Source organism: Psittacula echo, assembly GCF_963264785.1.
Source record: "Psittacula echo genome assembly, chromosome: 4".
NCBI lineage: Eukaryota > Metazoa > Chordata > Aves > Psittaciformes > Psittacidae > Psittacula > Psittacula echo.
This window is the reverse complement of record NC_137738.1, coordinates 2,084,720-2,096,839: the sequence shown is the minus strand read 5'-3', so window position 1 is coordinate 2,096,839 and position 12,120 is coordinate 2,084,720. Positions and strand designations below refer to the sequence as shown.

Here is a 12,120-nt window from a genome sequence, read left to right as displayed (position 1 = left end):
TTCTCTTATCAATGCAGGTCATCAGAGAACACAAAGTAAAGTGCGCTGAATGCAAACAGTGAGCTGATAACGTACTGCTTTACAGGGCTAGTATGGTTTCCTCTTTTAGTGAACGTCATAAAGCTGTAGTGCATGTTGATGGGAACAAGGTAGTTCATTTGTCATGGCTGGCATCTCTTTGCCTAGTTTCTAAATTCAACAGTCTTTACCAATTCCAAACACAATGAGGAGCTAGTTGTGTAAACCATAGAAAAGGTAAACCCTGTAAACTCAGTTGTCACTAGCTGCATGCAGCTTGGTGACTTCAGTAGCACTACCTTGGCTCATATGAGCTAGAAGTACAGTATAGTGTAGTGAGGAAAGAAAGAGTAGACAGGAGGCTTAAAACTTAATTATTGCACCACATTAAGTTGTGATGCTTGGAGGGACTTGGTTGCTTAAAGGGGAATTGTTGTATGTTTGAGGTGTTGGGTGTGTTTCAAGCGGATCCTACTCTGCTGACTCTCACACTATGACTGAAATGATTTGTATTGTTCTTTTCTTGGCCTCCTTGTTCTTTCCAGAGCAGAATACTTTCTTCATAAAGGGCAGAACATAAACAGAGAGGCTGAATGTAGCAATAAAACCATAGAATGGTTAGGGTTGGAAAGCACCTTAAGGTTATCTAGTTCCAAAAAGGCTGTTATCCCATGACTGTATCAATATATTTCTGGACTTCCAGTGGAAATCACTGCAGTTTCAGTCCCTCAAGTGTATTTCTTTTCCCTGTACTATGAATGATGTATTTTTCTCAATGGCTTGGCTCTGTTTCTTGCAGCATACAGCTTGCCTGTGCAATGCTGTTATTGCATTGTTGAAGGTGCCCCTTTCATTTCAAAGGTACTTTTTTCAAAAGCTGCAGTCTACAAGTATTAAGGTAAGCACTGCTCAAATGTGGCCTGAAATCGCTCTTTGTAGAGCCTGCCTCATGAAAAAGCCTCCCTGACGGCACAAAGCTTTGGCATTTTTAGGGAAGATACTTAACTGCAAATAGCATCTGGGGTTATCTGTTAGGAATAACTTGAATAATATGTACATATGGTCATTAAGAGCCACTAGACTGTGACTTAGGCAAGTCAGATTCATTTCTTTGACTGCAAGGCCTTAAAGAGAAAATCTAACTGGAACTGGTGTTAGTTTTGAGTCTGCAAAGCTGAATAATGGTCTAGTCCTGGGAAGGCAATTTTGATATGTTTGTATTGTTTTTCCTTTTCCTTTAAAAAGCAACTTTTACTATCTTGGAAGAAAATGGTAGTGTTTCTCAGGTGACTGAGTAAGAATGGCTATATGTGACCTGCAGTGGTCATCGTTTTCTTTACTCAAGTGCTCCTTTTGGCTGGGAAAAGAGAAAGCCTTAAGATTTTTACTATGAACTCTTACTGCATTTTACTTCTTTGTTCAGCTTAGTATATACTTCCCTGGGCTATTTTGTGGAATACTTTATCCACTTCTCTTGAAGTGCAATTAATGAAACTGATAGACCACATCTGGTACTGGTGTTGATGCTTGTTAGTTATGATAGTAATGGTCCTCAGATAGAAGTTTTGTGTTTCCGTTTGCTGGTTTCCCTTCCAAACCCCTCGTTTGGGATTTTTGCTATAAGAAGGTGTTCTGTTTCATCCTGGAATTGTGTTTGCTTTCCTGGAGGTATAAAATCACACTTGTAGCCTGGTTTCTTGTGTTTCAGCTTGCTCTATCCCCATCTCCGAGGAACCCAGCAGAACCTATTGCGGTACAGAACAATCAGCAGTTGGCTCTAAAGGTGGAAGGAGTGGTTCAGCATGGGTCTAAACCAGGCCTTTTCCGTAAAATCCAGTCCGTCTGCCTAAATGTCTCTTCAGTGCTGCAGAGCAAATCTGGACAAGACTATAAGGTATATAGATAGAATAGAATCAGGAGGAGTCTTATTAGCTTTCTTGCTGTTTTTTCCTGCTCTTCTGTTTGCCTCTGATTTAGCAGAATTTCAGGTTGAAATGAACGAGTTCTTCTGTGATCCTCTCGCTCTGGGCAGTTGACATTTAAGCCCATGCCAGACTCAGGCATAGTGTATGAGATTTTTAGGTCTGCTGTATGTTGATGTGTTTTTAGTAACAGCTTTTCCAAACAGAAGCGTCTGTGACATTCAGAACAAGTCAGGAATCTGCTTGAAGTTGGGGGAAATTCAACCTAGGTATATACTATATTAAACCACAAAGGGGAAAAGGCAGATTATTCTCTGCCATGTAGACTCTAGAACTTCTTTATCCTCATTTTAAGGGTGGATTTTTCCATTTGTTTATGGAAACTGGGAGGACATGTTGTCCAAATTAAATAGCACCTGAGGAGATGCATATGAAACACAAGTCAACAATTCTATCAAAGACTGTGTGCTCAGAAGTTACGGTTCTGCTAACATGCCATTTAATGAGAAGCCTGTTTTGGTGGCTTTGGGATGGTTGTGTTTGTTCTGTTGTTTGATTGGGGTTTTTTTGAGGGGAGGAAAGGAAAAAGTTGCTTCTAAAAGAACATGACTAGGAAGTGTGTAATGTTTATCTGACTTGTATTAGTCTGTGGAAAACTAGAACCTCAGGGAGAAACAGATGTGTTAGCTACCTTGCTTTTGTGAATAGGTATCAAAAGAATGCATTCATCAGTGATGAAATATGTCAAGCTGGTTCAAACATGCACATGCATTGGTTAGGAAAACTGAGAACAAAGATTTTTCTCTAATCTCTCTCTCCTTTTCAAATGGAGAGCAGAAAACTTACTTGTACAGGTTTCTACAAAACGGGATTTTAACCTTCCATGTGTTCTCAGATTCCTATTGACAACATGACCAATGAAATGGAGCAGAGGGTGGAACCACACAACGACTACTTCAGCACTCAGTTTCTGTTAAACTTTGTGATACTTGGCACCCACAACATCACAGTAGAGTCCTCTGTGATAGATTCAAATGGTATTGTCTGGAAAACTGGGCCTAAAACAACAATTTTTGTTAAGTCTCTTGAGGATCCGTATTCCCAGCAGGTTCGTCTTCAGCAGCAGCAAGGACAGCCACCGTCGCAGCAGCAACAGCAGAGAACAGCATACTCACGGTTTTAATTCCCTGAAGGAACTCTATCCTGGTCAATGGCATTACAGCTTTTCTTGGACTCTTCTTTTTGGTTTTTGACAGACCTACAATTTTAACCTTCTTCTACAAAATCTCAGATGCCAACTTGTGCTTTTTAAATGGTGTCGGGTAAATTTGAACTTGATTCAGCAGAGCCAACTCCATTCGCATTTCCTTTTAATATAAGAACTTTTGCCCCATCGCTTCTGTTGACAGATGTGTGGCAGCAAGCTCCACAAACTCTGACAGCAGGGGACACTAAGAACCCTTTGACTAGTGCTTTCTTTGAGGCACGTAGGTTCTAATGTTAGGCTTATTGGGGTATCAGTAAACACTTTGGCTAGTTATATGGAACTGAGTGTAATACAAAGTCTATATCTCTTAATGTAAAGGAATTAGCAGGAATATCCACAGGCTTGGGGTTTTTTTTGTGACATTTTAGTAGCAACTTCTAGTAGGATGTGTATTACTGCAATTCAGCAGCAGTACTCAATGCATACATCTGAAAGGAAAGAAGTTGCGGCTCACTTCTCATACCTAGTTGTAGAGGGAGCTGCTGTCTGGGGAGTCTTACAAGAAGCAGAGGTGGGAACAAGAACTATTTCTCAGATGATACAGAAGAGATTACTGTGGTGCTTTTCAGTCTTCCTGCATTTTGGGAGGCTTTGGTTTTGTTGGGGTTTTTGTTTGTTCTTTGAAGAGAAAATCACAGTCGTCATTTGTTGTAACTGTTTTGTTTTAAAAAAGGAATTTAATATGCCAAAGCTTTGTATTCTTGTGTCTTCTTTGACCAGCTCAGTCAGTCTTCACTGTTCCTTTTACAGGATAACTTGAAGGAGAATTTTATCAGTACTAGAAATTGATTCAGGATAATTTTGGGAATATGATGCTTCATACATAGATTTTGTGCTTCTTTTGAGACGTAAAAGGCTGAACTCTGCCTCTGTTTGGACTCTCAGGCAATAGAACATATAATGTGTCCTTCACCTGGTCCTCATAAATAATCTCTGCTTATTACTCTGCAGGAAAATAGGAGCCACTTGAATGGGGAGGAGGAAGAGGCACTTCTTACAGACTTCAGTTTGTAGATGGCTTAGTACCTCTCATTGGAGCATGACTTTTCAGTTACTTAGTAAGTTCCTAAGATATTGTTACTGCTTCAAGTTGATTTCACTGTAGAAGCTGACTAGAGCTTGCAGATTCAGCTTGCCTTACATGCAGAGAATAGGATAATGAATTGTTTGAAGCTTAGGTTTTTTGCAGCATAGCTGGATGAAGAATTGTTTTCGCTCTGTTTTCCCATAATAGTTGCTTAAGAAATCAACTTTCTTCCTCTTGGCTTGAGACTAACACAGAATTGGAAGTGGTGATGGTAGGTTTTGTAATAGCTTGGTCATGCTGTAATACTCAGCAACAAAGGTAATTGGGATGCAAAGTGGACTCAAAATCAGTGGAAAATTCAGCAACATCCTTCTTAAATCTGGTTTTTATTTTGTGCAGGAGATGGAAACTACCTCTGCCCTTCAGGCTGCCTGAGGGAAGTGGCAGTTGCTTTCCCCCCCTTTATGGTTACTTAGTTTTGTGCGTGTGTGTGTGTGTACGTAGAGAATCATAGAACAGTTTAGGTTGGAAAGGACCTGCAAAGCTCATCCAGTTTGAACTCCCTGCAATGAGCAGGGACATCTTCAACTCAGGTTACTCAGAACCACATCCAGCCTGGCCTGCAATGTCTCCAGGGATTGTGCATCCAGCACCGCTCTGAGCAGCCTGTGCCAGTGTTTCACCATCCTTATTGTAAAGAATTTTTTCCTCACATCCAGCCTGAATCTCCCTTTTTTAGTTTAAACCCATCACCCCTCGTCCTGTCACAACAGGCCCTGCTAAAGTCTCTCCGCATATTTCTTTAGAGGCCCCTTTAGAGCTCAAAGGCTGCAATAAGGTCTCCCCGGAGCCTTCTCTTTTCCAGCTGATCAACCCTAACTCTCTCAGAGAGGTGCTCCATCCCTCTGGTCATTTTTGTGGCCCTCCTCTGGACCCTCTTCAGCAGGTCCATACAGCTCTGTGTGCATACATATACCCATAGGTACATATAGTTTCATGGTCCAGAAAGAGATGCATGTTGTGCATGCTATCACATTGAAGATCTGAACTATTTGTGACAGGTTGGGTTCTTTCATTAAAGTCATAGATCTGTGTCTTAACCACAAAACCCTCCTTATTATAGTAAGAAAGAGACTAGGAGGTCAAACACTTTTTTTTTTCATCCTGCATAATGAATGTGTGTTTCTTGCTCTGTTATTGACCAATATGTTGCTGGAAGCCTGTGATGGCAGCATCCCAAAACAACTCAGCCTTTCCTCCTAAGTCATTAGCTATTTCACAGTGAACAGCTGAACCTGGGAGAAGCCTAATGGGGAAAAAAACTTATCCAGGGAAACCCCTGACCTCACCTGAGGCTTCATTGCCTGTGACTCAGTCAGATTAACCCTGCTGCAGAGGGGAAAAATGGTTCCTTCTGCAAACAAGTTTCTTCATGTGATCTGAAAGGCCTCTAGAATTCCAGGAACTTGGATCAGTTTTGGAGCCAGGCAAATAATAACTGAAGTCTGCAAACCTGGGTGCTAGGTATGGGTGATTGCAGGGTGAGGGTAGATGCCTTCTGGAAGAGGGTGAGTAGCATTTATTGGAGATGAGTTTGTACAGGAAGGTGGCTTGCAGCTGAATTCCTGACGTGCTTAAGGGTTTCTCATGCTGGCTTATTTGTAGGTTTGTATGTGTGGGTGCTGATCAGGCAAGACCCTGGACCTGTTACTGTATTGTCCTATGTAAGCAGTGGTTTATATGGAGTTTGTAGTGAGGTTAATCCCTGGGTGTTTGTTTTCAAACATCGTGTATCTTTGTTCCTAACACACTTTGAAATACACTTTGCAAACCAAGGTTTTCATAGAAATCAATGACTCAAAACACCCAAAGAGAAGTGAAGAAGGGTGTTACAGTTACAGCAATGCACAGAAAGCCATCAGCAGTGAATATGATCCTTGACTATTAATAGAAGCAGGGAGGTTGTCTTGCTTGAATCCTGTGTTCTCTTTCTGGTGCCTGTGCTTAAAGATGTGCAGCAAAGAATCTAGACAGTACTCCTATGATATGGACCCAAGTTAAATGTCACTAGTGTTCCTCAATAAACAAAGCAGTAACTTGATCACTCTGCATAGCTGCATACTGATAATGAGAGACAATTCAGCTCTTCTTCGCTTACTGGCAGAAGAAGGAAAATATGCAGTGGCTAGACATGGGTTTGAAGCTGCTGCTGCGAATTCAAACAACAAACAGGCGTATGCAGGCAGCTACCATCATCATCTGGTTTTCATCTAGCTCTGATAAATAGTGGTGCTGGGGAATGGTGGGGATGATCAAATGAAGATGACAGCAGGCATTCGTAATGTGCAGTTCTGCATTAAGCTAATAGGAGTAGTTCCTAGGCTTGAGGATTTAAGCTGACTTCTCTGTGGGTGATGGAGCCAGATGCTCTCAAAAGTACTCGCTACTTCCCTTTTTGTGGCCCTTGTGCTCAGACATGCCAGAAAGTGTCATGTCTATAGATTCCTGGCTGACCTCTTGCTCAAGGCAATGTGGAACTCAACAAGGGGTAGGGAAGGAATTCCCCCTGTCAGATTCTGCCTTCTGCTGGAATTTAGTGTGTAACCTCCTGCTAAGGTCATTTAAGTGTTTTTCACAAGTGATTCCCTGCAGTGTCCCTCACTGTGTGTATTCATGGCACCTAAGACTTCCCTTTCTTCCCAGTTTTGTTCCCTTGGTAATGCACTCGTTTTAACCAAGGACTGAAATGACTTGATTTAGCTAAGGCTTTTGGATCTGATAGTGGATATACATTCACTTTAATCTGATTTTTCTGTTCAGTTTCACAGGACTTAACAGGTCTAGAAGAAAGCTCAATGATCCTTTAAATATATGCATAAAGTTGTGACATCAGTAAAGAAAGTAATTTTACAACTTCAGTAAGTTTTGTTGGGTCTTTTAAACTCAAGAGCCAATAGAATTTGAACGAATTACATTCATTCCTAAAATCTCTTATGAATGATGTTCACCATGTGCTTTGCTGTCTGCTTGCTCAGCACATTGACACGTGCCCTTTTAGCAGCATCTCAAAACAGTTTGTTCCTTTGTGGCAGTGCAGGTGTAGTAAGGTATCTGCACTGTCCAAACCAAGTGTGTGTATGGGAAAATAAAGGGGAGATGGGTGTCTTGAGAGCCCTGCCAGCTCACAAGGCGGTTCTGAGTTGAGTAGGGCCCAAGAACAGGTAGCTCTCTCTGCCCAACTGCTGTAATGCAGCATCCAGCAGTATTGAAGTTGCTCTTGCTTCACCTGCATAGATGCCTCCAAGGACACAACCTTAGATGCTAAGCAAAAGGAGACTTGGCCTATATTAATCTTCAAAGCAGAGAGAGTGATAGAGACAGAAGCACTTCTTAAAAGCAAGGGGAAAACAAGTGTTACGTTGCTTTTCTTACCAGATACTACACAGTGTTGCAGTTACCTTCATCCCCATGTGAATTTTGAAGCCAGGTGCTGGTTTGTGTTACTGGAAATAAGCTTGTTTTGATGGTGACCCTAGATAGCTCCCAAGTTCTTTGTACTCCAAGGGATATACCTCTGACAAACAGCAGCTGCTCAAACTCAGCATTGAAGTCAGAGCTTACAGTGAGCACTCAAGCCAGCAGCTGTTCTGCATGCTTCAAAGTTGCTCTGCTCTGCTGACTGTCAACAGAGTGCTGAGAAATAGCAAGTGTCATTGTGACGTTCTCATTTGCTTTTAGGATAGTTGTTATCTACCCCTTGCGTACTCACCTCAAAGCAATGCTATTGAAATGAAGGACAGCTTGGCTGTATGATAATGGAGTTTCCAGTTAGCCTCAGCCTCCTGATCCAAGGACCTTAACAAGGTAAGAAGAGCAGTCAGGGAATACTGAGAGGAAAAGCTTTCCCAGGCTAGCAAGAGAATGAGCAGTGCCTTAAACTCTGTGTGCTGGGCACCTAAGTGTAGTAGAAAGCAGTTTCTGTGTTCTTTTTTGTCAGTGTTGAACCAAAGACCCAGTAGAGCAGTCAAGGCAATACCTCTCCTATTGGGTAGAAATAAAACTTAGGCCATAAGCACCTCGTAGTCTTAAAACTCATCCTTTTCCTTTCTTGTTAAATGGATAGGGAGTCTTGCATACACATTCCCTCAGATTGGCGTTTGTGGGTTTCAAGAAGTCTTTCAAAACTCTGATTAATAAAAGCAATTATTTTGGGGTGTTTTCATGGGTATTAGTGGTGAGTACAAAGCTCCAAAGAAGAAGATGGCTTGTGGGGGTTGTCTGATTTAAAATACACTTGCTCAACAGTTTAACTCTTATGACTTGCTGGCAGCCCATCTTACAGACTCCTTCCCTGCTTACTAGAAGTCCTAAGTTTAGGAATACAGCTAATTTGAAATTAATAGCTGGCCATGCTTAAGAGCTTCTAACTAGAGAGCAAAACCCATGAGCAGCAGATGAATTAGAAGAGATGGTGTGTCATAAACCAAATGGTATGTGGATGGATGGACTCTGCCACAGATGGTGGGTGAATCAGGGTATAGTTTTCATGCTCTGCTTCACACAGTGGAGGGGTGTGGTGCTGCTGATACGGCTCTGTCTGCAGCTTGCTCCTGCCTTTGTCTTTGCTCTTTGCTCAGATCCCGAGTTTATCCAGGTAAAAGTTTCATTTTTAGGGTGTTGTTTCAGCTGAATCAGCAGGCTTGGCTTGGCTGACTGCAGCAACTTCACAGCGCCAGTACAAGGAAGGCGCTGGGGAAGATGTGTGGTGTATCCTTGAAAGTAATAATCAACTGTTGGGCTGACTGAGCACGCATCTGTGGTGTATCTCTGTATTTGACACAAATCTAGAGGAAATAATCTGTTCACACAGGTCTGATCTGTAGCATTTCTGCATGGCCAGTTTGAGAGGGCAGAGATCACTGCAGCAGTGACCAGCCTTCCCATGTGCTGTGAGGCAGCGGAAGGGGAGGAATGCCCTTGTGGTTCAGGGGATGAGGCCAAGCCTGCAGTGAGTTGTCAGTCTTTGCTCTGGAGTGGGTGAGGTGTACTTGAATGTGCCCTGATTCACCAGCAGTGCATATGGGCAGCAACTAAGAGTGGTGAGTGATGACAGCCATCTGACTTGCCTGCTTTTACTAAGCCCTAAAGTATGCAGATGTCAAGGTTCTGATTTGATGTTGTTTTGTAGTTACACTGGTATTATTCCTACATGAACACTTGGAAAGTTTGCCCAAAGCCAGGCTTTTATCACTTGAGCTGAAGTCCACTGGCACTATTTTTACAGGTGTGTATTTGCAGAAACTGGCCTGTGCAAATGACAATGTTCAGACTAGGTGGTTGTGCCCTGAGTAAAGCAACAACATGGATGGGGACCTCTCGGAGCTAACCACCTATTTCAGACAGATAGGAAATTCCACGTGTTGTAATAATCCACAGGAAACGCTGTTTCACCTCTTAAGGCCTCTTCATTTCGTGAGGCAGGACCAAAAGCTATTATAATAAATTATACCAATTACAGTTAGTGAAGCCATCACTCTGACGTGTCTTTCCTCAAGCAGCATGAACTGATCCTGCCTGCAGCATGTAAACTCTGACAGCTGATTTCCCTTGTGTCTCTGTCACCAATAAAGAATGGATGTGCATTCTCATCCTTGCAGAGGAACATTTCCCCAACAGTCTTCATGTCCTGTGAGAGAGATGCAGAACCTTGCCTTGTTTTGCCCATTGGAAGCATTTGCATGTTCATGTGGACAAAGTCTTTGTGAGTTGGGTAGGCATTTCGGAGCATCCCACATGATAGGTCCCCTGCAGAGATTTGTGTTTTGTTAGCATGTGTACAGTAGGTGAAGAACAAAAAGAGACTCTGATTTTTATTTCTGGGGGGGGGGAGTTTAGTTGTCTTCCTATTTTTGACCTGACCTTTAGAAAAGTACCCAGTTCTGTGTTGTTTTTCCCATTGAAACAGAAATACCCCACAAAACAAACCCAAATCCTAATTCCCCACAATTTGCTGTTTTAGTAGCTCATTGGTCTTATGGAAGTACCAAATACTGTTCTGCTGTTTTGCAGAGGGATGTTTTCCTTTTTGTGTAGGAAAAAGGAGCTCCTGTGACTACTGAGAGTGTCACAATACCTACAGTAGTCCAACCTGGCAAGATAACGAAACCAGTGCAGAGCTTGCACAGCAGTAATGCTTTTGAGCAAAGCTATTTCAAGATGCCATGGTGATGAATCAGTCTTTCCTCCAGCCCCCTTTTCTTTTTGAAAGGAAAACTTATCTCAACCAAACCCTGTGTTGCAAACCCGGTACTCGTGTACAGCTCTGTCCTTTAATGAGATGAGTGTACTAAATGGCAGATGGGAATGTTGATGATTCACTGAATGTATTTATGTATAGGTGTAAACACTACCTCACCAGAAAAACAGCTTCCCAAGAGGGATATGGGAGCTTAACATTTGTTTTCAGTGAAGCCCATTCTGTAATACAAACATAGTGAGCTCCTGCTGTGACAAGACAGATGGGAAAGGCGATGCCTGCCTCATCACCTGAAACGTGCCTTGCTGCGTCTCTTGGGGTTTGTGCTGTCTGGGCATTGCCCTTTTCATTGTGGTTAATAACAGCAGTTCCATGCTAATAATCTATTACCAAACCACCTGCTCTTTACCTGTGGTACAATGTACTTCTGACTTTCGAGTTCTCACCTACATGTGACCACATGCCTTCTGCGGGCAGAGCTGGGAATATTTGATATGGAAAGCTGCTGGGAGCTTGGCACCCTCTTCCTGTTTAAGTCTTTGACTGCTTCCAGCAGCTCCATCCAAGGCAGCCCAGGGATAAGTTGGCATTGGCCACTCTGCTGTGCAATCTGAATGCATCTTAAAAATGCAATTTTAGATCTCTTCAGCTTTTACTTTGAGCTGCTTCTCCAGTCACGATAGCCATAAGTTATGTTTGGATAATTTTATTCCTTATTTTTAGTACTTGACTCCGGGAAGTGTGGCTTAAAAAAAAAAAGATACATTAAAAGGAAAAAGAAAGAACCAAATGTTCAGTAAGATCTGTCCTCCTGACAATATTGTTAGACAATCCAGTTTCGCTTTGATTTGGCCTTCAGATGTCCACTCTTGCTGGGTTGTGCCTGATGTACTCGGCCATTGAAGGAGTAAAGGAGCGGCAGAGTAGGACCTTCACAGAAGTTTTCCAAGCCAAGTGTCTTCCACTGAAACCTGTAGGAAAGGCAGGGTGGGCAGGAGGTGGGGAGCACTTGTGTGAGCCTTGCCAGTTGCCAAAAGTTGGCTGCAGGTTTGCTATTTCCAAATGTTATCACTTTAATTATCACCTGGGTTATTTCCTCATCTCTCCCTTCTGGAAGAGAAGAAACTCAGACACCCTCTATGCTCATAGAAATGATTGCAACTAGTAAAGTTGCAAATAAAGTTCAGTAAACGAGGGGTTTGGAATATGGAGATGAACTGGGACGGAAAACGTGACTCATTTTGTCTTTTACCTTCAACGAAAGATCCTGAGCAGTTTCTAAGGAAGCTGGAGCCTGGGTTACTCAGAACAGTTGAGCAGTTTGAGCAGTGATTCATTTGTACCTGTTCTTAGGACTAGTTGCAGTGTGGTAATGAAACACTGATGGCTGAAATGACAGCCCAGAGGTGGAAGTGGTCTTGTCTAACAGGAGAGGAGCAGTCTGCAGCTGTGATGGGGTTATTTGGCATTTCACAGGAATCATGCTTCTGAACAGAATGCAGACAGAAGTTTCCTTCAGTGTAGGATGAATGCTGTAGTAGGATTGACTCAGGGCCCAGGATCTCTGCTATAGTTTTGCAATGGACCTCTCTTAAAAGGAGGTACATAATTCATGCTCAGCAGGAGCAGT

The 12,120-nt window shown here is 42.5% G+C and overlaps 1 protein-coding gene across 4 annotated transcripts in view; it reads left to right on the top strand.

Annotated features, from left to right (window-relative positions):
- The window catches only part of INTS7 (integrator complex subunit 7), a gene marked incomplete at its 5' end in the record, with an annotated part of 69,952 nt that overhangs the window by 19,571 nt on the left and 38,261 nt on the right, over positions 1–12,120 (top strand). Inside the window, 3 exons of one of the 4 annotated variants that reach the window (XM_080616092.1) lie at positions 818–916; positions 1,727–1,912; positions 3,049–3,889. In XM_080616092.1, the coding sequence (XP_080472218.1) occupies positions 818–916; positions 1,727–1,912; positions 3,049–3,123 (360 nt within the window). In that variant the 3' untranslated portion in view covers positions 3,124–3,889. Of the gene's footprint in view, positions 1–817; positions 917–1,726; positions 1,913–2,835; positions 3,890–12,120 lie in introns of those variants that run through there. The other 3 variants (XM_080616091.1, XR_013956639.1, XM_080616093.1) reach the window with 3 other exon arrangements.